General features: G+C 39.1%; 1 protein-coding gene across 8 annotated transcripts in view; it reads left to right on the top strand.

The window, feature by feature from the left end:
* EPB41L5 (erythrocyte membrane protein band 4.1 like 5) overlaps positions 1-24,183 on the top strand; it is a 56,710-nt gene that overhangs the window by 22,217 nt on the left and 10,310 nt on the right. For all 8 annotated transcript variants that reach the window (XM_040602856.1, XM_040602858.1, XM_040602859.1 and 5 more), the window contains exons 8-18: positions 2,368-2,488; positions 2,896-2,983; positions 3,608-3,696; positions 5,200-5,269; positions 5,764-5,933; positions 6,966-7,072; positions 7,756-7,783; positions 10,085-10,127; positions 11,193-11,308; positions 22,026-22,192; positions 22,753-22,847. In XM_040602856.1, the coding sequence (XP_040458790.1) occupies positions 2,368-2,488; positions 2,896-2,983; positions 3,608-3,696; positions 5,200-5,269; positions 5,764-5,933; positions 6,966-7,072; positions 7,756-7,783; positions 10,085-10,127; positions 11,193-11,308; positions 22,026-22,192; positions 22,753-22,847 (1,094 nt within the window). The remainder of the gene's footprint in view (positions 1-2,367; positions 2,489-2,895; positions 2,984-3,607; positions 3,697-5,199; positions 5,270-5,763; positions 5,934-6,965; positions 7,073-7,755; positions 7,784-10,084; positions 10,128-11,192; positions 11,309-22,025; positions 22,193-22,752; positions 22,848-24,183) is intronic.

Raw genomic sequence — 24,183 nt, 5'->3', positions numbered from 1 at the left:
TAGATTCTTCCTACCTCTTTTAGTCTGTCCTTGTTATATCAGGAAAATAGGTTCTGCCCAGATGTTAGCAATCCAGTATGAAACACAGCTCTTTTTGATTGTAGTTTTGCTGAGAGTGTACGTGGAAAATTACTCGATTCCTGAGGAGACAGAGCAAGGAGGTTCCGAACATAAACAGTGTTGCCCTAAACTTGTTTTCTCAGGTGCTTGTGTGCAAACCTGTCCACTTTCACACAACACACGAGGTCTGCAGTCTTCCTGAATTGCTTTGATGTCGTAACATTGGTCACTTTTTTTCGTGCTGAGACATCCATAGCTTCTCAGAGAGCTGTGGTCTGACCTTCAGTTGCTTGTATAGGTTGTGCATCACTGATCTTCATGGCCAGTGTCTTCTCTTGTTTGGATAAGGGTGTTATCTTAATGAATGTGAAGTTTGTTGTGGTTTCAAGCAGGGGAACTCACAAAAGAAGAGAGGCTTGAAGTTTTAAACTGTCTGCTAGAGTAGGTTTTTGGGTCCTTATTGGAGGATATAGCTATATGGTTTTATTCAACCCAGTTTATAAGTCTACAAAAAATCCCAGAACCTCTGCTATAAAGCTGTTATACAGCCCTCTGAGATGAAGAGGGAACTGGGAGATGTGCCATGCATTTTATGCCACACAAATTTTCTACACAACATTCATCTTAGAAACCAATGTGCTGTTGTACTTTGCAGGCATTACGTAACAGGACCAAGTCACTGAAGTTTTCTCTTACGGATATTTTCCAAAACACATTTTGTTCTTCAGGCAGGAACTAGTAATGACCTTGATCACGTATAGGTAATAGTTGGGATTAAACTGTGAAGATACCTGCCTTTTTAACCTGCTCTTCTGTATGCAAGGAAAACAGTTAGAATACATTCCATAGTTAAAATATTAGCATTGTTAGAGCCTTAAGATATGGGTTCAGTGAATAAGTTTTTGGAAAAACAAAGTGATCTAATTAGGCCATATATCCAGTGCTTTTTGTGCTGGTCTTTTCTTTCCTCTCTCCACAATGAGGTCTGTAGCAGGGCTTTAATCTTACTGTCTGACAGCTGTGTACTTTTATTTAAATCAGCTGGAACCTAAGCTGGCTTTGACAGCATTCCTTTCAACAGAGGCAGGCGTTTTAGTGGGAGTAAATTATTATAGAACTACAGACTTCTTCAGTCAGCATTTAAAAAAAAAAAGGAGGGGGTGAAAAGACTATTATTATGCTTGAAGTGTTCAGAAATCCAAGAAACAGGTTTTTAGGTCATGTAGTTTCTGTACCTATGGAATACTATGTGTATTTGTTTGACTTTTCCAAGTCTTCCCAAAGATGTCACTGTTTTTTTCCTCTACAAACATCTGTAGTTTCTTTCCTCAGACAGAGCAATTATTGGCCTGTGTCATAAAGCCAAGGTCCAAGTTACAGACTTATTCCTAATTTTTTGGATATGAGCTGAACATTAAGAAGCTGCTGGAAATCAGTGGGAGGAGCAAATGCTTAGTGACTCTGAAAAGCAGGACATTTTAATAAATAAAATAAAAAATAATAATATTTTAATAAACTGTGAGTTTCAGCATTTTAGATGTGCATCAGTCTGTAAAAGCTAGACTTGTTAGCATTGGTGGAAAAAGGAAGTTGTGTTTTTGATGTGGCACACCCATTGACGAGTGTGTTCCAGTATGCTCCCTAAATAGCATCTCTTATTACCCCTGTTGAGCATGCAGCCATGGACCAGGTGAACCATTTGACTGACCCAGTAGGGCATTTATTATGTTCTTGGATGAAAAGGAGAGCGACAAATAATAGCTGGAGGATTGAGCCCCTGACAGAGTAATTTTAGCAGAACAGGGAGATTTATGGTCATAAAACCAGAAAATTATTTTTAGAATGGACAAATACTTTTTTGAACAGTGTCAGAACTGATTTTGCTTTTTCAAATCTCAAAGAGATTTTGTTTCAATAATTTAAGGCAAAATTCCATTGTAAGCTTAGTCAGCTGTTGTCTCAGTAGAGACTTCATTGGTAAAAGTGTTGAAAACTTTCCACAAGAAAGAAAAAGTGAGTTGCAAGGATGTTGGTAACTTGCATTTATAGGAAGCTTGGTAAAGAATATATCAATAGCACTTTGTGAAAATTAATGCAAAGCTTTTGTGCAGGCAACACAACTGTTTGTTCAATGTCCATAATTTCCATGTTGAAAAAGTTGACACTTCAAGTATTGGGAGGACTGGAGGAGGAACAACACAAAAAGAAATCTAGTATTTTAGATTAACCAGAAAACTATGCTGAAGTTCCTGTTGAGATCCACTGTGTTTACTGGGAACATTGCTTGACAATGCTGTTCTTTTGTAGCTGAACTTGGAGACTATGATCCTGCTGAACATGTCCCTGAACTGGTGTCTGAGTTCAGATTTGTTCCCACTCAGACTGAAGAGATGGAGCTAGCCATTTTTGAGAAGTGGAAGGAATGCAGGTACTAGATCTTTCAGTGCATGCTGCCCAGATGTTTGCGCTGGCTTTTCTGTGAAGAGAATGTATTAAAAAGATGCTGCTGATGCTTCTTCTATGGTCTTGTTCAGAAACATAATTCTAACGTGGTTCTATCCTATTTTGTAAGAGGATATAATGTGGAAAATGAAGATTTTCAAAGGTCTGAGTAAAATGATGAGGTACAGAATCTTGAAATGCCATAATTTTTGCAGCAGCAGTTTCAGTTTAAAACTTACAAAAGTGACCTTAATGTTCGTGAAAGCAAACAAGTGTCAATAGTGTTTAAGTTTTTCACAAATTTCAGAAATTTCTTTTCTTCTTTCTTCATATACCAGTTTTCCTTTCTGTACTTTTTCAGGCATCAGCCTAACAGCAAAAAATTTATTTCAGGGGGCAAACACCAGCACAGGCTGAAACTAATTACCTAAACAAAGCTAAGTGGCTGGAAATGTATGGTGTAGACATGCACATCGTCAAGGTACGTTTACAGCATGGTGACCTTTGGAAATGATACGTTAGTTTTGTCCCACATTCCAATACTGGTTTTGCTTTGAGGGGGAAAAAATGGAATATTATACTCATCTAAACTGTGTAACCAATGATGTGGCTTTGCATCAGCATTGCATTTTATCGTATGCGTTTCTAGAAGGTATAACTTAAATTCAAGCATATCTGCTCTGTGTTTAATATGTGGTTGGTGTGGCAATATGTACTACAGTTTGTATTTAGACTGGGAGCTATGTGAAAATCATAGTAATTAAATTAAAATTGGCTGGGGTCCAGTGAGCTACCAGCTGAAGAACTACAAGTAAAAATAGATCTCCTGTGGAGAAGGAAGTGCGGAGAACTGCACAAGGAGCTCCTTATTACACAGACAAATCAAGAAAATTTAATTTCCCAGTTTAGTCAGCCTTATTGAAGGGTTGCAACTAGAAAAATCCATTGCATTGAGATCATTGAAACATGAGGATTTTATTACATAAAATAAGCAGATATTTGTTTAATTGTAACACTGGGCAAGTAAGCTACATTAATCACTGCAGTAATTTGGATAAAGAGTCAAATGCCAAAATGAACGTAATCTTTATTTTGTGGCAATTAGGCAAGAGATGGCAATGATTACAGCCTGGGACTAACACCTACAGGAGTTCTTGTCTTTGAAGGAGACACAAAAATTGGTTTGTTTTTCTGGTAAGCTCTCTGATTGCAGGTTAAAATATATTTTAGATTTTTAGTCTTTTGTTTCTTTTGTACTTGCAAAAAAAACCCCAACTTGTTTGGGACATAAGGGTACCGTGAATACTAGGTACCCGCAGAAATATTCTGTAGCCTGTGTTTTCATGTTGTCTTAAAATAGTCTTCCTTTTTTTTTTTTAAGTTCTTGGTTGATATGTTAATAGGCTGTATATGTGTGACATGCTAGAGTCAAGTAAAAGATGGAATAACTTTGGGGTGTTTTTATTTTTTTTAATAGTGTGTTTGTTGTATTTTGCACTAGATTGCTTTGGAAATAGGATATGCACTCAATCAGTGAAATGAAGCTTCTTCAGATGTTGTAGCCAAGTGTTAACATTTTACTGTTTAAAAAGAGGCAGAAGTAGTATTACTAGTGCAGTTTTTACGTATAACGTCATCTGGGCAGGCTTTTCATTAAGAAAATGTCTCTGTGCCCAGTAAAGGGCAGAAATGTCCCTTTCTGCCCATCAGTAAGAACTAATGCAAAACAAACAAACAAAACCCAAAAAACCAAACACACCAACCCCCACCCCAAACCAGATCTATATATGGTCAGGAGATAGACAGCTTCATTTAGATTTTGTGAAGATATGCTGCTTTGTCAAATAATTGAATAACATCCCATGGTTTCTTAGAAGCATTCTGATGAAATTTCACAGAACTTTATATTGCGTAAAACACAAGGTAGAGAACTTTCTAGCTAGCATATTTGGGTCTGGGTACACAGGCATTTATGGATTTTTAAGTGCTTTATTCTGTAACATCCATCCAGTCTTTCAAAACTGTACACAAAGAATAGGCAGATAATGAGGTGAAATTTCATTGTGTGAATAGTTAGTTTGCGTTAGCTCAGTCCAATTTTAAAAACTTCTCAGATAATTACTCACTTTGTAGCAGAAATGTTATCTGTGTGTCTTGTTCCTCCACTATTAATTCTGGGTATTTTTCTGGTGGGCAGGAGGGAGGGAAGGTGTTTGCATTTTTGTGTCATGTCATGTTCATGTTGTTCACTGTGGCTGGGATGTTCTGAAACAGTCATCACTGTGCAATATATTTCAGATCAACTCCTGTGATTTACATTTTTTCGATGAAGCAGGGTTATTTTGGCCTGCCTTTGTTTCTTTCTGAGTTCAATTTTGTGGGCTTGTGGAAGAGTAGGCAAGCAGGAGTATATGGGTGGAGTTTGATTTCAACTCAAGTAATTTTTAAGTTCTGATAGAATTTTCTCTTTAGAAGTTGCTGACTTCTTCTCTTTAAGGTTTCTAATTAAGTGTTAAATTTTGAAGTGATATATTTGATATCCACGGTATAATCAAGCCCTACTGCGTGAACTTAAAATATCCACAAAAGCAGAAAAAAAAGTATTTGGTTGAGAGGCTTGGGACCAGCATGTTGAACCAACCTCTCTGAGTTACTAACAGAGTTAGATGTAAGCTGCTTTTTCTGTTCGTCTTGCAGGCCAAAGATAACAAGGCTTGACTTCAAGAAGAACAAACTCACTCTAGTTGTTGTTGAAGATGATGAACAGGTAGATAACTATCTGTTTAGTTACATCTCGGTCTTGATTATACAGTACTAGTTTACATACTCCTGATCTCTTTCTTTATATTTATGTTTTGAGAATTAATGCAAATGCCTTGCAAGATTTTTCATTGTGACTTGGGGGGAGGAGGGGTGTGAGGGGACTGAAGTATAAAATAAGTAGGCTCAAATTACTTTTTTTCTCAGCTGTTTTTAAAAGAGGAATACCATGTGAAACTAGTGTAGACCAGATTATTTGGAAACGGTATGCATTGTGTAAGAAAGTTTTAAAAAGTCCATGTACCATATTTAATGGAATGAATTCCTTAAGCAGGTGCCAGAATTGTTCCTAATTGTTCAGCAGCTACTGAAAAGGCTAATTTTTCTGCCTAAAATTAAGCATACGTTTCAGAACTCATAGAAAACTTTTATTTGGCTTTTTATGTAGCTTTGAGTTATTCAAGCCCCCTGTAAATCACCAGTATGCTTTGTGTGTTTAAGGGAAAGGAGCAGGAGCACACTTTTGTCTTTAGACTGGATCATCCCAAAGCCTGCAAACACTTGTGGAAATGTGCAGTGGAACATCATGCCTTCTTCCGGCTCCGAGGTCCTGTCCAAAAAAGCTCAAGTCGATCAGGCTTCATTCGATTAGGATCCCGGTTCCGATACAGGTCAGTGTCATCTGTCATTTAGCACTTACCTTCTGTCATTTCTGGCTTTTCTTGGGTTATACATGGAAACGGGAGAGAACTTGGTATTCTTTCACCTAGGACATAGCTTGCAAGTGTCATTTCTCGATGAGTGAGTTGCATTATTTGTTTTACGGTACATTGTGGTTTATAGATCACTTAATCTTGAAAACCTGCCTTTTTTTAAATGAACCGTAGAGGGTGGATGATAGATTTGCAGAGCTGGGGACATTGCACGTCTTTTGACTTGAGTTCCTGACTCAAAACATCCTGTTTGAGTGATGGTAGTACTTCAGAAGCCCAAGATAATGTTAGGCACTACCAGAGCATGTAACAGACTTCCGAATAGCTTGTGGTCCCAGACTGGTCTGCAGGATGCTGTCAGTTGCCCCACCAGAGTTGGTGAGAACATATGGAAGGGGGTTTGGCATGACCCCAGGCAATACGTATATACTTGGCTTCCATTTCCAGCAACTGTAGCAATACCATCTAGTCTGCTCTAGAAAGGATCAGTGGTACCAAGGAGTCCGCAGTACGTGAGGCTGCTACTGCCCTGGGGGCAGAGTCTGGCCAAACTTGGGGGAAAAAAGACTTGCCTGGGAACAAGAGCATCTAGATGCTGGATTTTAGTCGTATTACCATGTTTCTCTATGACCTTTGGCAACACCCTTAAGCTTTACTCTCCTAGAATTTTCAACTTCTCCCAAACCACGTGCGCTGTGAACACAGAAATATGCAAAGGGAAAATGTGCTTTTTCAGCAACTTTATGTTTAAGGAGTCATTGCTTCAGCCTTTGGTCTTGGGAAAATGTGAAGGTTAGGATGCTTGTAAAACTTTTTGTGAAAGGCCTTCTAAGGTGTTAAGTTTGGAAATTCTTAATAGAAATGAGATCAGATGATTAATCTATGAATTTAAAATAGAAATGTTATGTTTTGATGAGCAGTGTCAGTATTCTGTCATTTAAAAATAATTGATTTATTTTGTTGTTTTTTACTTTTATATTACTTTATTAGTGGGAAAACAGAGTATCAAACCACCAAGACCAACAAGGCAAGGAGATCGGCATCCTTTGAAAGAAGGCCCAGCAAGAGATACTCAAGACGAACACTGCAAATGAAAGGTAAAAGGCCTTCCATTCTGAGAAGTATAATCCACTGTGAGAATCAGGTCTTCATACCCTTTAAAATTTCTGGGTAGGAGTTCTTGTAGCTGTTTGCCCTTCTGAATTTTCAAAATCAAGTTTTCTTTGGCTGCTTTGGGAGTGCACATGTATTTATCAGAGAAGGCTTGTGTCCAGAGCATATAATTATAGCTTGCCTAGCAGGTGAAACACCCATGAATATTGCACAGTAGGTCTCCGTATGACGACGGAAATCTTGGGCCCAGGAAACAACAGTATATTAATGTTAATATTTGAAATTTGTGAATCAAGTTTGAAATTTTTGCAATTGAGATTTTTTTTTCATTGTTCTTAGGAGTTGCACTCTGTTGTCGCACCCTGACAGCATGTGATACCTTGTCTCTTATTCCTGCTCTTGTATAGGTCAAGTGTGACCTCCCGTGCATACTTGTAAATACTTGCTTAAATCTGACTCTTTGGTTTGTTCTTCAGAATTCTTCTTTTATTTTTCCAATTTAGAATTTTGTTTTTTACACATTATACATGGGATACATGTAACCTTTTCTTCATTTAGTTGCCTACTTTTAGGCAGTGCTATATTATTTTTATTAATAATATACTGAGTATTTAACTGATAACCTAATTATAAATTAAATTTTAATTAACACTTTATATTTTTGCAGCACATGCTGCTAAACTTGAAGAAACAAGGTAAGATACAACCCAGTATTTAAATTTCTCTTTGTTTGCCACCTGTATTTGAGCATGTGTTACAAGATTAGTTATACGTAGGTCTTAAGTGTGGTTTTGCTGTGGGTTTTGTGTTTGTTTGCTTTACATAAAACCTACTGTTCAAAGCAAAGCTCATGTGTTGCTGTCAGACAGAAGATTTTGCCAGACTTGCTTACTAGCAGGCAAAGAGGTTTGTTTATGACTAGCTGTGATTCTTGCTGGATATGAGCTGTAGTTTCGTGTGCTGCCGTGTAAAGAGATCAGGTAAAAGCATGTGAGGATGTCTTCTTTCTGAAATCTGCCTGTTCTGGGTATGTGACTAAAATACATAATCAAGTGAAGGACATAGACAGGGAAAATACAGTAAAATAAGCAATTCATATTCTGTACTATATTTGCATTTATTCTCATTTACTTAAATATTTTATATATGGATACTAAATTATTCGTGATCAGCACTGAGAGGGAAGACTTTTGGTTCTTAATTTCTATACCTAGATTAGAGTCTTTCTGCTTGTGTAGGTTTATACTTGCTGTTGCAATGTAAATTACTTATATGAATCTGAATCGTACAGTTTTCATAACTGTCCTTAAGGGAAGAGAGGAAACCAGGCTAAAAAGAACTACCTGGTAGTGAAGGAACTAAGTCAGTTCTGATTTCTGTCCTTTGCCCTAATAACTTAAGAACATTGCAATGATCGATTGCAGGCAAATTATTTTTAGAAAGTAGATACTTGTAGATATTAAGCATCATGATATTCAGGAGCGGGGTAAGGAGTGTTGAAATAACATTTCAAAAGAACAGGCTTAATACAGCCGCACGTTTTCTGTTTGTAGCAGCAAGGTTGATTCTTGCATGAGAGGGGGAGAAGTCTAGGAAGTGTGGGGACAAGGCTGCAGTTACTTTAATGGCAGTGTCTCTGTCTTTGTGACCTGTATTGTCTCTTCTTTTTATAGAATGGGAAAGTACTCTTCAGAGCTGGGTGTCATTAAAGTGCTTAAGGATCCTCTGCATGCAAAATGTGACTGTGTGCTTAACTAGTGCTGTCATCTAGTGCTCTCATCGTGCTGTGTTGTCATGCCCTGCTCAGAGTTTCATGCTGGTTAGGTCATTCTGAGAGTGGGAAGAGAAACTTCATATGCAGTTTCTCTTTCTGATAAGACGGCCATCTTCTGATCTGCACCTAGGTGTGGCACTGTTACGCTAGTCTCCAGAGCAATTTATGCCATTTCTGAAACTCTACACTCAACCCTTGCTAATTGAAATGCATCATGAAAGATGTATGTTGTTCCATTCTTTTGTGTTAACTCAGCAGAGGGGAATGTGCTACCCAGAAGGCGTTCCTTAATATTCTGTTAAATGTGCTCTAATCTGTGATAACCTCCACGTTCTCTCAATAGAGAGAGTGTGACATTGGGAAACAGGCAAGGAACAGGTTGTTTTGTTACGACATTATGGTATTTAAGTAAAATAATTCTGAAGAATCACTGAAGTAGATACAGAAATCTATTTGAATTGTCAGGTTGGGTAGCTATTGTCCAAACTGTAAATCAACTGGAACCATTTTTAAAAAGATTAGAAGTCTGGAAAAAAGTTTGCTTTGCATGAGATTAATAATGTATAATTATTGTGCAGGGTGTTAATGTTTTTAAGTCTCTTAAATGTGTGAAAATAGGAAATGTCTCTTACAGATTCAGAAATCATCAGAACTAGGGATGTGGGTCTTATTTAATTTATTAACTGTATTACATAATTAATAAGATAAAATTATTATCAAAACTATGCTGAGTTGCTGTGCACCTAATTTTGAATGGCTGCTTTTGAGACTCAGAAGGAGTAATACAGTCCAGTAGAGGTTACACATACAGAAGAAACTTATTTTTCTGCTAAGCTTTGAAACTTCAAATCAGAAGAGCCCTAGTATGGAACATAGTATCTACAGCATGTATGTGAGGTTTCGACAATGTCATGTATTGCTGAGTGTTTAACTAAAACTGTATCTGTTTTACTTTACAAGTGCCCTGCCTTACTGCTGAATCAGTTTCTAAACTAAACAACTCAACTTGAACAAATAAAAAACAAAGTAATACCCTTAGTTACCTACAATGAGGCAGCTGACCTGAAAAATAAGTTTTTTTAAGTTTTCTTTTGAGAACAGTTAAGTACTATGGAAAGATCTTTGTTACACTTTGTGCTTTCTGAAAATCTTTGCAGCTCTGCCAGCCTGCAAAAATAGTTTGTTCATCTGATTCTGATTTAAATATCTTTTTGTCTTTCAGTACTGCAAACAATGCTGTTACCCACCAAACTAATGGATCACAAGTAAGGATCCTCTTATTCTTTTTAAAGGCAGTTTTCATGTATTTCAGCAGATTTGAGGATTTTGTTATTCATTCTTAAAATCCAGTGATTGACCACTTGAAAGTTAAAAACAGTTAACTACTAAATTGCATGCCAAGAAATGGCTGCTAATTTGCAAGCAAGATAATAAGTTAATTTAGCTGGAGCAAGGAAGATACCCCATGGGGCAGTACTATAGAAACTGCTATTTATAGATACAGATTTTTATAGGTACACAGAGTACCTTTGTGTGAGAGTTCATAATGTCTGGGGGAGGGGTGTGGAAATTCATCAACACCTATGTTGATGCTTGGTTACAGTATTTTTTTCTCTGAAAGGGGGATGCCCCTGCAAATTGAAGAACGCATTGTTAGAAAAAAATCAGTGTTCTCTGAGTCTGAGAAGGAGCTCGGAGACACCTGTCCCTTCAGCACTTGTACACAGAACACCTTGTTTCACTGAAAAGGGATGTTAGTGTAAAAGTAATGCTGCTTCCGAGTACCAAAAAAACAGGACTTGGAATTTGAAAAGGCCCTATTTCTCTTTCTGGAGCATTTCAGATGCTGAGTGCAACGGAAAGGGTCACATATTGGTAGAAACAGGATTATGGTTTGTTTTGACATTAAAATACTCAATCTCTGCTGATGGATAGATTGCTGCTCTGCTCAGCCTTTTTGCATTCTGTGCAAAAGGAGTTGGTTTTTTTTTTCAGGAGTAGTTATGTTTCAAATGGCAGTCCAAAGGCCTGCAACCCAAAGGTGCCAGCTTATTGCAGTTACCTACAGAAGGAAAGAGTTGGACACAGCAGGCTGTAGCTTTTTACTGAAATCTTTGAGCAGCTTTGGATTCATTATGATCCTCATACTGTGTGCGGTACTGGAAATGACTGGGCATAGGTATCCGTTGCTGTGGAAGCAAGGGAAGACAACAGCCTCACTTTAGCTTTGTGCATAAGGAGAGGTGGTGATATGTTTTGCTGTGTGTAACGTGTCGTCACTTTATTAATGTGTGTATCATAACTAACTAACTTATATCCTTTCTCCGAAGAGCTGGAATGCAAAGCCAAACCTACCTGTCTTAACAGCAGTTCCTTCTGCCCCAATCTTAGTGGAAATAGAAAACCTCCCAAGGAGCCCAGGAGCCAGCCAGCAAGACAAGAAGTGGTACGTTCTGCTTTGCTGGAAAATGAATTTAGCTTGCTTATGCATGATTCAAGTGGCTGTTTCTTTATCTGCACTTAAATAAGCTGCCATCCTTGTATCTTTAACACAAGTTGACAGTCAAGTTAACGGTGATGCAGCTGATTTGTTTCTGTGAATGTAGTGTGGGGAGGTGAGGACAACAGGCTTAGTCACTGCCAACCAAAAGAAAAATTCTTCAGGGGCTGAAGATATGATTAAATTGGGAACACCATTTTCAAGCCTTGGAGAGAGCTGGGTCCTTCTCATTTGCCATAATACTCCTTGTAACCCTTTGCTTGGTACCATGGGGCCCAAGGACTTGGCCTGATCCTTAACAAAATGCAGAACCTTGTAAACCAGTATCCTTGTGAACCATCTTTTGAACTTTTTAAAATGGGCAAGCTGATTTTTTTCATTATCTTCGGTAGAATGGGAGCTTGAGGAAAATGACACAAGCTGAAGATAAGAGCTTTGATTTCATGTAACCAGATTATTAGTTTTATGGATTGGATCCATCTCAAAATGAGGACAATTTGTTTGAAGATAAATGTACATATCATTTATCTTAAAGTAATTCTGTATTGCAAAGGTATTTCAAAGCCAAAACTGACATAATATCAAGCCAGTACTTCTGCACATGTCATCTTAACTTTTTCAGCTTCTTGTGCATTCAGAGGCAGTATGGCTTATCCTAGAAGGGTAATTCTGGTTTCTGCAAGACTCTTCATGAGCAGCAGCAATGGAATGGAGCAAGACAAAAGCTCTTATCCTAAGCAGTTTCAGCCCTCAAGAGAAAAGGTCCTTCTCCCATTGTTGGGCATATGAACCTGCTTTGCTTCAGTACCTCTTAAAAGTAAATGATATCTGTTTCCAACACTGCAATAACAACTGTACTTTAATATTGTAAAACTTCTTGATTAAAGACTTCTAATACTATGGGTTTGGGATTATAAAGGGGATGGTAATTCTGCTTTATGTGTTGCATTTTATTGAAATTTCAATCAGAACCTGTGATAAATACTGGTTTTCTTTCTTTTGCCCTTGATTTGTCTAGTATCTGAAATCTGTGCTTGTCTATGGTGAGATCCTGTTGATCGCTCAATTCCTTCCGTGGTGGTGGGTGAAAGGTGGTGGTTTCTTTATTCTTCAGCATTCTGAGTATGGTTTTATTTTTATTCTTTTGGTCTAATTGCAAGATGTGTGCTAGTAACCAGTATTTTCTTTGATGGAAATGTTTGACTCTTGCTCCAAACAGCTGCTCTTGGGTGTGATTCGTGCTAGCGTTCTTGCTAGTGTTTACAAGGCTTCTGTTGCTTATTGAAATCTCACTGCTTCTGTTCAGAAGCAGAGAGGACTCTGTAGCCAATCTGTTTCAGTTTTGGTCTTGGTACACCTGTTTTGGGATTAAGAACTTGAGCCTGTCTGTCTTAACGTTGTCAAGGAATCTAAGCTTACATGCCAGCTGCCGCAGTATGTAGTCTTTCTATAGAAGAGTGGGAGTGAATATAAAATACATCTGCATGTAACCCAAAACAGCGTGCCGTAAAGAAAACAAGCTTCTTGACAATTGACACGTTTTAATGGAGTCATCAAGTATTACATTTGAGTCATTAAGCATTACACTTAATGCTTGTACTGCATACGTGTTACGTTTCTTAGAGATATAGCATTATTATTGAAGGCAGTAGTCTTCTGGCAAAGAGGTTTTAATGTGTTCACTGGAAACAGTGCTACTTGTAATAAAGGGCAAATCCAGCTGTAGGAAGAAGACAACAGTTTGGAGCTGAGTCAGCAATTGAGCTACATTCTGGTTTCCTAGGTGGGAGGTGGGGGTTAGGTTAATATAATTGCCAGAACTATATATTTGTTGTGGGGCTGTGACTTGGCTATTGCATCTTGGAGTCTTGGTGTCTCGATGCTGCTAACGAGATCTCTTTTCAGCTGCTGCTGTCTTAAATTGGCCTGTTTCTGCATGAATTATCTTTGCTTTCTGTCAAAAAAAATAGTCTTCTTTTAGAGAGAGTCTGCCAAGGATTGTTGAGAACACCAAAGTCTCTGGACTGGAGTTCTGCAGATGGTTAGATTGAAGGGGTTTAGAAGTAAGGCCCCGACCTCATGAGTTTCTGTGCTCTGCTTGGCAGATGCCTGTATTGGCTACCTTGCAGCTTAGATCCCTTCCTAATATCAATGTTTCCTTTAATTTAAAATGCTAATTCTGCAGCTGCCAACAGCAATTGTGCCAGATTGTATAAAGTACTTTGTAGATAAGAAGGATTGTAGTGTCTTTTTTTTTTTTTTTTTTCCCCCTTTGCTTCATTCCTGTAAAATTGTCAGTACAGGAAAACTGTACTGGTTTGCATCGTCTGGAAATAGTCTGGAATATTAGTTGCAAGGCTGAGAAGCCTAAAACAAAATCAGTGTCTGTCTAATTTTAGTCTTTTCTCAATAAGCTGTTTCTGTGCTAAAATAGGACAGGAGACAAAGGTTTAATAATATTTTTTTCCTTATTGTGGAGAAAGTAGGGGGGGGGGGGTTGTGCTTTTTTTTGTTTGTTTGTTTTGGGGTTTTTTTTGCTTTCCCAACAAAATGGGAAAATAGTGTAATGAACTGTTGAGGATTGGGGCCTTCAGTATTCACAGGTCACCTCCTCAGCATACTTGGCAAAAAACAAAACTCTGAATTTACCCATGAGTGACCTTTATATGAATTCTCTCCCTTTTCTAAAGGAGGACTATGCCTGAGCGTTAATCATTTACAGCTGTTGTAAATCCTGCATGCTTTTCTGCTTCCCAGCCTTAACACTGTCATCTTCCAACTCATGTGCTGGCTGCTTGGCTGTCCTGGCAGTGCTGTGGGGCTTTCTAGACATGAGAAGCTGGAATTCAAGCAGGTGGCTGTCTAGGACCCCTCTAGGTGAACGGCAACAATGTTTCCATTTTGTTTAGATTTGGGTCATTAAATAGAGAAGTTTACATTAAACTGAAGGAGTATTTGTTTGTTTTGGGTGTTTCCTTGCTTGAATAGTTTCCCAGAGTGCTTTTTTACAAGCATTTTTTTTGATACTGACTGTACCTTGTATCAGCCTCTTCTAAAACATACCAATGAAGGATCCTAATACGACACAGACAACAGCTAACAGATCATTGTCCATTTCTTAAAGTTTTAAAATTTGACTATTTTAGTAAATTGCTTATCCCTGCTGCTTTGGAGATGCTTGTGCCTAAAGGGTTACAGTTTTCTAGCAAAGGGCTCCTGCATAAAAATATTTTTCAAAACTGTTTGAAGTGATGAGTGATCTTCCCTGCTCTTCTTTTTAGCTTTTGGAGGACTTTATGCCAACTGCGGTATAGACCAGCCACAACTGTGCACAGCATTTCTGTGGTTTTGATTTTTGGAATTCAAAATTTAAAATTTACAAACCGTTATACCCTCATATGCAAAATTAGAAAACAGTCTTAGTTTTGTGACCTTTTTAAAAAAGGCTCTTTTTCCAACTAAATTTTTTATGTTAATCAAGTACAGCTACAGTCAGCTCCTTCAGTAGTATTCAGTCTCTTAGTAACCTAAATTGTGAATGATTTGCATGTGCTGTACTGTTTGCCCCTGCACAGGAATGCTCATGTTTCTGAGTTTCTATTTTCTTCTCCTTTTCTTAACTTGCATTGGAGTCTACATTTTTCCAATGAGTTTGAAATCTGGTGTTGCTTATAGATGCTTGTTTCAGGTGTACGTTTAGAGCTGCCACTTAAACCCTTTCAGCTTCCTGCAAACGTCCTATATGCTTGGGAGCTCTGTTCCTCCATCATATTGTTTTCTCTCATTTGTAAAATGCACGTGGTTCTTGCTCAGTTTTGTGAAGTGCATTGAAATATGAAGTGCTTTTGATTTGGTAAGTGTAGACAATATATACATCAGCTTAACTTGTTTGAAAATTCTACAAAAATGTGCATGATACTGAGCAGAAAAGGGGTTTATTTGACAGTGTCGTCATGTACACACATACTTGCATGTCTCTTTCCTTCAGTATTTACCTTCCAGCAATGCCCTTTTCCTTGCCTTTTCACATCAATCTTCTTGTCTTTACTTTTGCTTTACTTTTCCACCCTCTTTCTCACCCATGGCTGTTTACTAATTGTGCCCCCTCCCACTCCCCAATAATCCAGGCCCTTTGACGCTGCCGACCGCTGTCAACGTGGTGGAAGCCTGTGGGACGCGTGGGCCCCGCCGAGGACCCGCACTGCAGACGGACAATACATCGCTTTTGTCCATGAGCGTAATGTGAAGAATGCGGGAATGCACAGCAGTGCTGGTACCTATGCTGTCCAAACCACCATGACCAGTCTCTGAGGCGTGGGCCTCTCTGGAGCTAGAGACTGCTTTCTAGCAGAGGCTGGAAATTTACCGTTTGAGCCGTTTCTGAGATAAGGACAATGGACACAAAGCTGGCTATAAAGGGGGAAAAAAGTTTTTATAGGCCCTATATGTCATTTTTTAGGCTCTATATATCATGCTGTTGGTATTTAGTCTTTAAAAAAGCACCAAACAAACCAGAAGCCACCCATCGCTCTTATATTAAAACATGACTCTGTGTGTGGGGGTGTGTGTATATATATATATATATCTTTTTAATTGTGTTAAGATTTTTCTTAATGATTGAAAGATTTATTATTTTTTTTTAGCTGGGTTTAACTTTGAGAGCCATGCAGGGTCACATTTGTAATAAAACCACATATGCAACTAGTGGGTTATAATGCGGTTTCAAAAATCTGAGACAGGATGTAACTGCCTCTCCTTTTGAATCAGGATTATTTTAAAATAACTAAGGTAGATGGTTGATTTGAAAACTAACCTTTTTTTTTTTTTTTTTTTTTTAAGAAGTATTCTTCTGAAAAATATTGCTTGGAAATGGAATAGAATTATTTTAATTTTTTAAAGAATAAAACCATCAGAACTCCTGAAAAGTCAGAGTAATATTTTTTTTCTTTCTAGAAAATTTTATTTCTGTTTTGCTGTTTTGCTCCAGTTGAAATGAAACAAGTACTTCCTGACAAACACCAGTCCTACCATATGATTCACGAGGTTAATTGTTAAGTCAGAGGTTAAGACTCCAGCTTCATGGCTCATCGGTATTACTGGGGGCCTTTAACAACATGAAGAACTACCTTTACCCTTGAATGCCCTGTGTTTTCACGTGGTTTCTGAAGTTAGCTGCTTTTACATTGAAATATTCTTTTCCTATTTAAAAAAGAAAAAGAGTGTGGGTAGAGCGCTTTTAGAATTCATTTATATTTGGCTTTTAAGATAAAGTGTTTGAATGATTTTCAAATTGCTTGAATAAGTTTCAAATAGCCACATAGCCCAGAAATACAAAACCATTGTTTTTAGATATCCCGCCCCAAAGAACCAAGAAAGTATGTCTTGTGTATGACATAATACTGCCTGAGATATTTTGGTCTCCTCACCCTTGTATCTGACAAAGGGAAAGAGATTGCTAAGGAAATGTGGGTCTCCATCTACAACTCTGCTTTAAAAAAAAAGGATATGCAAGCTACATATAAGATCTGTAGGATCTACAGAGGTGATTAGAGCAGTCTGTTGTGCTATTTTTAGCTTTAGATTTTGCAAGGTGGATGTTGTAAGCTTCTGGAGCGAAGCAAACCTATTTGTTTATTATTTCTAAAGTTGCATAAGAATATGCAAATGAAAACAGGTGTTCTGACTTTTAAAATACTGTATAATTTCTGTGTAGATGAAGGAGAAGCCACCACTAATTTGAGTGATAGAATTTGGGATAGTTTTGTATTTAAAATGCAAGAACATTGTTGCAACGACGAGTCACCGCTTTGTTGCGGAGTTGTAAGTTCAGATGTGCTTATGTAGTGGTCAGGCCATTGCATGTGGTGGCTGACTCCTCGGGTATCTGAGAAGTTTTGTGGAGCTACTGTAGAACTGAAGAATAGTTGAGGTTGGAAGGACACCTCTGGAGATCGTGGGGTTCACCCCCATGCTAAAAGCAGGTTGCTCAGGACCATGCCAGCCAGGTTTTGAGTGTCTCCAAGGATGGAGATTTCCCGCCCTCTCCGAGCAACCTGTTCTGGTGTTTCACCAACCTCACAGCAAAAAAAGGTTTTCTTTCTTGTGTTTAAGTGGAATCTTCTTTCATTTCTGAAAACAGAATTTCAGTTTGTGCCTGTGGCCTCTTGTCCTGTCTCTGGGCTCCCTTGAGAAGAGTCTGGCTGTTGTCTTTACTCCCCCCACCAGGTTTTTATACACATTGATCAGATCCCTCTGAGCTTTTTCTTCTCCAGGCTGAGCAGTCCCAACTCTCTTAGCCTCTCCTCCTATGTCAGATGCTTCAGACCCTCAGACCTTTTGGCATCTTTATGGGCCTTTGCCACACTCCCTCCCATAGGTCCATGTCTCTCTTGTCCTGGGGAGCCCAGAACTGGGCATAGCACTCCAGGGGGTCTCACCAGCGCTGAGCAGAGGGCTGGGTGTCCCAGCTGCCTGCAGGGTGCTGACTGTCACAGACTGCCTGGGAATGAACTGCGAGTTTGGTTATTAAAGCTCTCAAAGTTTTCATGGTAGGTGTTAAGCGTGACAGCAGAACTAGTTCCGACTGAGGATAGAGGAAGCAACCCTGGTTGCCTGAAATCCATCTACCTTTAGAACTGATTTGTTGTAGTATGGTATATATTGCATGCTTTTGCCACGTGGCTGTGAATCTTGCATACATCCTGAGGGTTGATTTTGCTCTGTGCTGGGCTTATTTTACTGTGACTTCATTGTCTTAAGGAGAATTATTACCCTGGTTTCCACTAGGACAAGTGACAGCTCTCAATAGCAGACAGAGAAATTGTACCACCTGGTACCAACACCACCTAACTGCATCTTTACAGGGACAGATTACGTGCTGGAATAGCATTGAGGAAGCACATGCATGTCTTTCTAAACAGTATGGTGGTAACAGATCTTTTCTTAATATCCACAAAGTTTCTACAGCCAGCACCTTTTCCTAAGGGTGTTTTCTTTCCTTTCTTGTAGTTGTTGGCTTGTATGTAGTACGCTATGTCAGTATTTGGAATTCTCTTCAAACAAATGGGAGACAGCAGAAGTCTTGGAATGTGGGACTCAGCCTGCTTGATTATAAACTGTGTGTGGACAGTTTCCATTTGGAGCATCATACATCCCCAGGAATTTTTCTTTTCCTTTCCTCAGAAGGAAAAGGAAGTGGTTTTTTTCCCTGAATATTTTGTGGTTTTTAGGGTTGAAAAAAAATCTGAAAAAAGATTATAGGCTTAAATTTACTACTCTTGACTTCAGGTATAACATTGAATGCTCCAAAGTGAAGGAAATTAACAAAGAATTACATACTATTATACTACTTAACAGAGTCAATGTGAGAAACTATTCTGTGTCGCTACCAGTTTGAAAAAATAAATTAGCTTGCGTGGTGCTCCATGCTGCTTCAAATTAGATTAGTTGCAAAAGAATTATCTCTTTTGCAGTGGACTTGGATAGTTACTGTATTTTACAGATTGTATTTCACAAACTAGAATGAGGTATTGTTTTGCTTTTCAGCTAGGAAATTAAAAAAAATAATCATACCCTTTGTAACTGACAGCTTTCTCAGTCACATTATGCATTGTATACTGTATGGTATATACTAATGTGAATATATTTGTCAGGCAAAAAGAAGAAATAATGCAGTAGCTAACTTCCTTAACTGTGGGAATTCCCTGAGCATGTGACAGCTTCTGTGTGTGATTTAGTAGTGAGCTGACAAACCTTTCCATGTGCTAAAACCTGTTGGTTATTCCTATATTCATAATTATTTGTATGACTTGAACTCCTGGTATCACTTATCAGCTTTTTGCTTAGAATATTTCTTAAAATATGTTGATAGAAGTTGATTCTGAAGACATAAACCTGGCACTTACTACTACACAAAGTTCAACTATCCCTTTGTGTGTGGGTAAATACAGGAACGTGTAAAGCTAATGGGCATTTCATTCTTGGGTACTGCACACTGACTGTCACTGAAGTCCTTCTTTTCCTGGGAAGCTGTTTGTTATTTCCCTTAGGACTGGCGTGAATGTTCATCAGTGTTTTGTAAAAGAAATACTGTGCAGTGATGAAAATAGTATCTTGTGCTTAGTTCCATAGTCTGGCCGTTGACGAAGCCTGCATGGCAGACTTCCTGATGGTGCCCTGAAGAGGGCGAAGAATCTGGGGGACCTTGAACAATTTAGTGCTCTTCAGGGAACACATCTCTTGTGCTTGCAAATTCCAGTGGCTGATGGTCTCCCTAGTATGACTTTCCTCTTGTGACTGCCTATCTGAGGGTGGTTGAGTAGGTGTTTCAGTGGGTCTGAAAGCAAAATGTGGGGTCAATTCCTACTTGCATCTTGGCTTAGGAGGCTTCTCTCAAGTCTGCCTAAAATTAATTCAGTTTCCCTCAGGCCCTGCTGTGATGCAGGGGTGAAGCTGCTGGGACTTACCCCCGTTGTCCTTGCTACCTCCCACCATCCCGTGGCACAAATGGCAATAAGGTTTCCTACAAACTTTCATCACCTTAATGTAAGTAGTACGCTGCTTTTGGAGCAATGCTAGGCATTGAGTGTGCCATTTGAATATGCCACCAGATTTTAAGACTGCCTTTATCTTGAGCAGGCAGGTTTTTATATCAGCTTTCTTGTCTGTCTAGTAAATGTTACTGCAGTTGTCATAGGGGGGGCAAAAGCTAGTGTAGTTATCCTAGCAATTTTCCAGCGAAGATAAATAGAATTTTTCACTCATTTTCTCCACTGTGCTGCAATGCTAAGAAAAGCATTAGGAGATTACAGCATAGAGAATTGTTACTGGTGCTCTACGTCACTTCTTACGTGGAGTTCATAGGAGCTTATACATAGCTCCTTCAACATGTCATGGCATCAACACCTCTGCGCTGCAGGCAAAATCTGAACTTCGATACTGGTCGTCACAAACCTTTGGGAAGCTATTTACCAGAGACTGTCAGGAAATGGCAGAAAATTGTTGGCTTCATGTAAAGATCATAAAACATTTTCACTCTCTTGCATAGACATCCTCTGATGGTAAGGTATTGGGATTCAGTCTCACTTTCTTTGTTGCCTTAATTGGGAGAGCATCTATTCCTGCTGGTTACTTTTAATAATTAAAATTCTCTCTATCTCTCAGTCCCCCTTTGTGAGACTATCTTCTGCTTGCCATTTCCCAGTAGTGGTGCAGAGCAACTGTGCAGTAGATTGAAGTGTTTCCTATTACTTGCTTTGCTAGTAGCTTCTTATTCCACTGCTTTAAGAGAATCACGCAAGTGACCTCAGTTTGCCTCACAGCAGTTATCTTAAGATGATTCGTACATTATTAGCACTAAAACGGTGATATCCTGTAATCTCTTTCAGAGGTATATATTTAACATTGGAAGGATTGTTTTGGGTGCTTGAGATGGAGGGAGGAGTCATTTTCCTGGAGCCTCTAGTGACAACATGGGACTGCTTCCAGGTTCCAGGGGCTGGTGGGAGGCACGGGGCATTAACCAGGTAGCGATAAGGGAGAAGCTGGTCTGACTGGGCAGGAGGAATTGTCTCTGTGCATAATGATAAGTTCTGTTGTGGTGGGTACTTGCCTGGTATCGTTGGTCTCATATTTGGGACAGGACTTTAAAAAGTGGTAGATTTTTCTTCTTAAACCAATATTGCGACCAAACCGTATGTGTGAGTGATTGTTGACTGAAATGGGTGACGATTAAACTGCAGTTATGTGCACAGGTTGTTGATTAACCTTCGTTTCCTGCAGCAGTTGTTGTTTCCATATTTGTTACCGTTTGCTGTTAGGATAGCTTTAGCTGTCCTGAACTTTGAAGAGATGGATGAGATTCCTAACTGCCGGCACAACATAAGCATCATAATATAACTTTTGTTTTTGTAATTGTTTTTCTGTGTGCATTGTAAATACCAATGGTAGGACAAAATAAAAAGGGGACATTTCTATTAGAAAGCAAAGGAGGTGAAACAAGTGATCCTAACAGGGTACAGGGTAGATGCTGTGATTCACTTAAAACTAATTGTGACAGCTAAGGTTTTATTCATGTCTCTGCCCAAGTTAATAAAGCTGAAACTAGTTATAGATATATGCATAACCATACCGTAGTGTCAGTGCAGACCTATGCTGTGCATCCTTCTGCCCCCTGTTCTGCTTACAAGTGTTGGGTGAAGTGCCGTGCAAATCACTTTTTGTGAAAAGTATCAACTTCCCTCCCCCTAACTTTTGTTTTTCTCATATAAAAATCCTGAAGCGTACCTTGACTTTGTTAGAAAACTTCAGATACTTGTTCAAAAAAGTGTGTTTAATGGATAAAAACTTCTCTCCTCCTCTCTTCACTTTTTCCACTGTTACGTGGAATGATGAAGCAGCAGGCAATGTGGACCTGTTCTGGTATGAAGTCACTTCTACAAACATGAATGTACCACCCCCACCTCCATTTTTTTTTTTATTATTTTTTTTCCCAACTTGCTAAAGGCCAACGTCTATTAGTTACCTGAAAAATTTTTACAGAATATGTCTGATTACCAGAAGACAGCTTGAAAAAAAGAGATTGCATATGTTAAAGCTTTTTCTTGTTACAGGAAGAGTGGTAACATGATTCTGTGTATCTCTGCCCATCTTTGTGCCTTTGCAGCGTACCTCTTGTTGATTTGCTAGACAGCACGGAGTTGCCAGAAACCTGTGTTGATGATGCCATAGGTCATCCAGTTGTTGGCTTGGCAACAGGAGATTCAGAAGAGGCTGTTAGTTGCCCTCATCCTGGCACAAAGGAAACTGCAGCTGAAAAAGCAGACTCGGATCGTAAGCAAACTTACAGATTTTTCCCTATTATGTGATGTGTGGGGTCAAAGTTAACAGACTAGGTTGTTACAATGTTGTTTCTGTACAAAAATCCAGAAGTGGTGTAGAAAGCTCCTTTAGCTTTTATGCATAAGGACAATTTTACCCACCACTAGGACAACAAAGTTGGTCAGCTCTCCCCATTTCAGCTGGAAGCAGCTTATTTCCAAGGACAGAGGTACAAGGGAAAAGCTGTAGTTTGCAGGATCGGACTTTAGCCACAAATACAGTGAAGTGCAACCATCTGAGCAATTAACTCTTGCTGCTTGCTCGCTCACTGTGAGGACGGCGAGGGAAATGAACTTGCAGGCGTGCAGTGTGTGGTGATTAGATACATGCAGTCTGTAGGCTTGAAACTTGTATGGAAGGTTGAGCAAATGGTATTTTTTACTACCCCCCCATCCTTGTGTTTTTTCCACAACTTTAAAACCATGTAATTAGTGCTCAGGAAGAATGCAAGTTACAAGTCAAGTAACTCCACAGTGACATTAGGAAGCTTATATCTTTTCTGTCTTTTTCAGCATTTGAAGACACATTCCTAAAACTGAAACAGCTGGAGACAGAGCACAGCAGCCCCGTGCCAACTGAGCGTCCTAACGTAAACATAAACATACAGGTAGTTGGGCTTCATTCCTCTTGGCAGAGTCACTGAGTTTTGTTCAGATCATTCTGAAAAGTCTTCCATTTACCTTAGGCTCTTTGCAGGATTTTTTAAGAATATGAGGAAGTACTGTGGGGGGATATTAAAGGAAATACAAATGTTTTGTTACATGTAAACCTGTGTGCGACAGGGCAGTGAGATAAAGATGGGGGGCAGAGGTGCATGTGCTCCTTAGAAAATTTCACTGGGCTGCGTTCTTCAAAAATAAATGGGATAAAGGCTTGAAATGTTCTTCAGTTGTCTTTATCTGTAGGTTACTAACTGTACAATGCTGTATAGTTCACCATCTTTTTTTGAGGGACTGAGCTGCTTTCTTGGTGTTTTTCAGTTGCCTTTGGTAACCTTCCCAGAACACTGTTTTGATGTTTTGTTTTGAGTCGAGTTTGCTGCTGATCTGTCCCTCCTGTTAAGGAACCACTTATTAGCTGCTTTCTGAAGTAGGTGTTAGTGTTCTATGTGTTTACGTAGAGGAGTGATGTGGTTTGATTTAGTGCTCTCATAAATCCTTTTGAGCAAGTCAGACTGCATTTCCGTGGGCAGCTGAGCCGAAGCTGAACAAGGGCAGGGGCTCTCTTCATCCTCACTCCTCTTCACTCTTCCTTCCCCAGCTTCACTCTCTCCTCTGTCACCTCCAGGAATCATTGCATGTTTTGGTGAACCAGTGTGGCCTACAGAAAGGCAAACAAAAATTTTTTTGCCTTTTCTCTTCTTTTTCTTTTTTTAACTTTTTGTTAAGTTTTTTTTTGTTTGATTTTGTTTAGTTTTTGAAGTTGTTAAATACTGATTTAGAAAGGTTCATGGAGGGGGTAAAAGCTATGCCTAGAGCCATAGTGAAAATCAGTAGTGTTGCTATAAGCAATGGAGAGGACAGGATCCTCCCTTACTACAGCAGTGAACCTTCACAGATTCACCAGTTATCAGACCACTGCACCCATACAGGATACTCTTGGTTTTTAGATGAGCTTTAAAAAATTTGGAATTGACGTTTCCCTTACTCTCATTTCTCTGATGTTAAAGCTGTAGGTGCTTTATTTCATTTTGAACAAGCAAAGAGAATACAACGCCTGTCAGTGTTATCTGTACTACCCTCCCTTGCAGAGAGGCTGGAGGATTTATCTAACTTCAGTGAAACAGCTCTGATTTTTCTTGCTCCCTCAATAGTAAAATGGACCAGGTGCAGAGAGAGGCGTTCAGTAGTATGTGTCTGGGCTAAGCCCGTTCCGGAGCATTTGTGCCCCTGCTGTGTGTGAGAAGGCTGTGGCTCTGGTGTGCTTGGTGCCGCAGGCTGTTT

This window comes from Falco naumanni, chromosome 8 (genome assembly GCF_017639655.2).
Source record: "Falco naumanni isolate bFalNau1 chromosome 8, bFalNau1.pat, whole genome shotgun sequence".
In the NCBI taxonomy this organism is placed as follows: domain Eukaryota; kingdom Metazoa; phylum Chordata; class Aves; order Falconiformes; family Falconidae; genus Falco; species Falco naumanni.
This window is presented reverse-complemented; position numbering and strand designations above follow the sequence as displayed.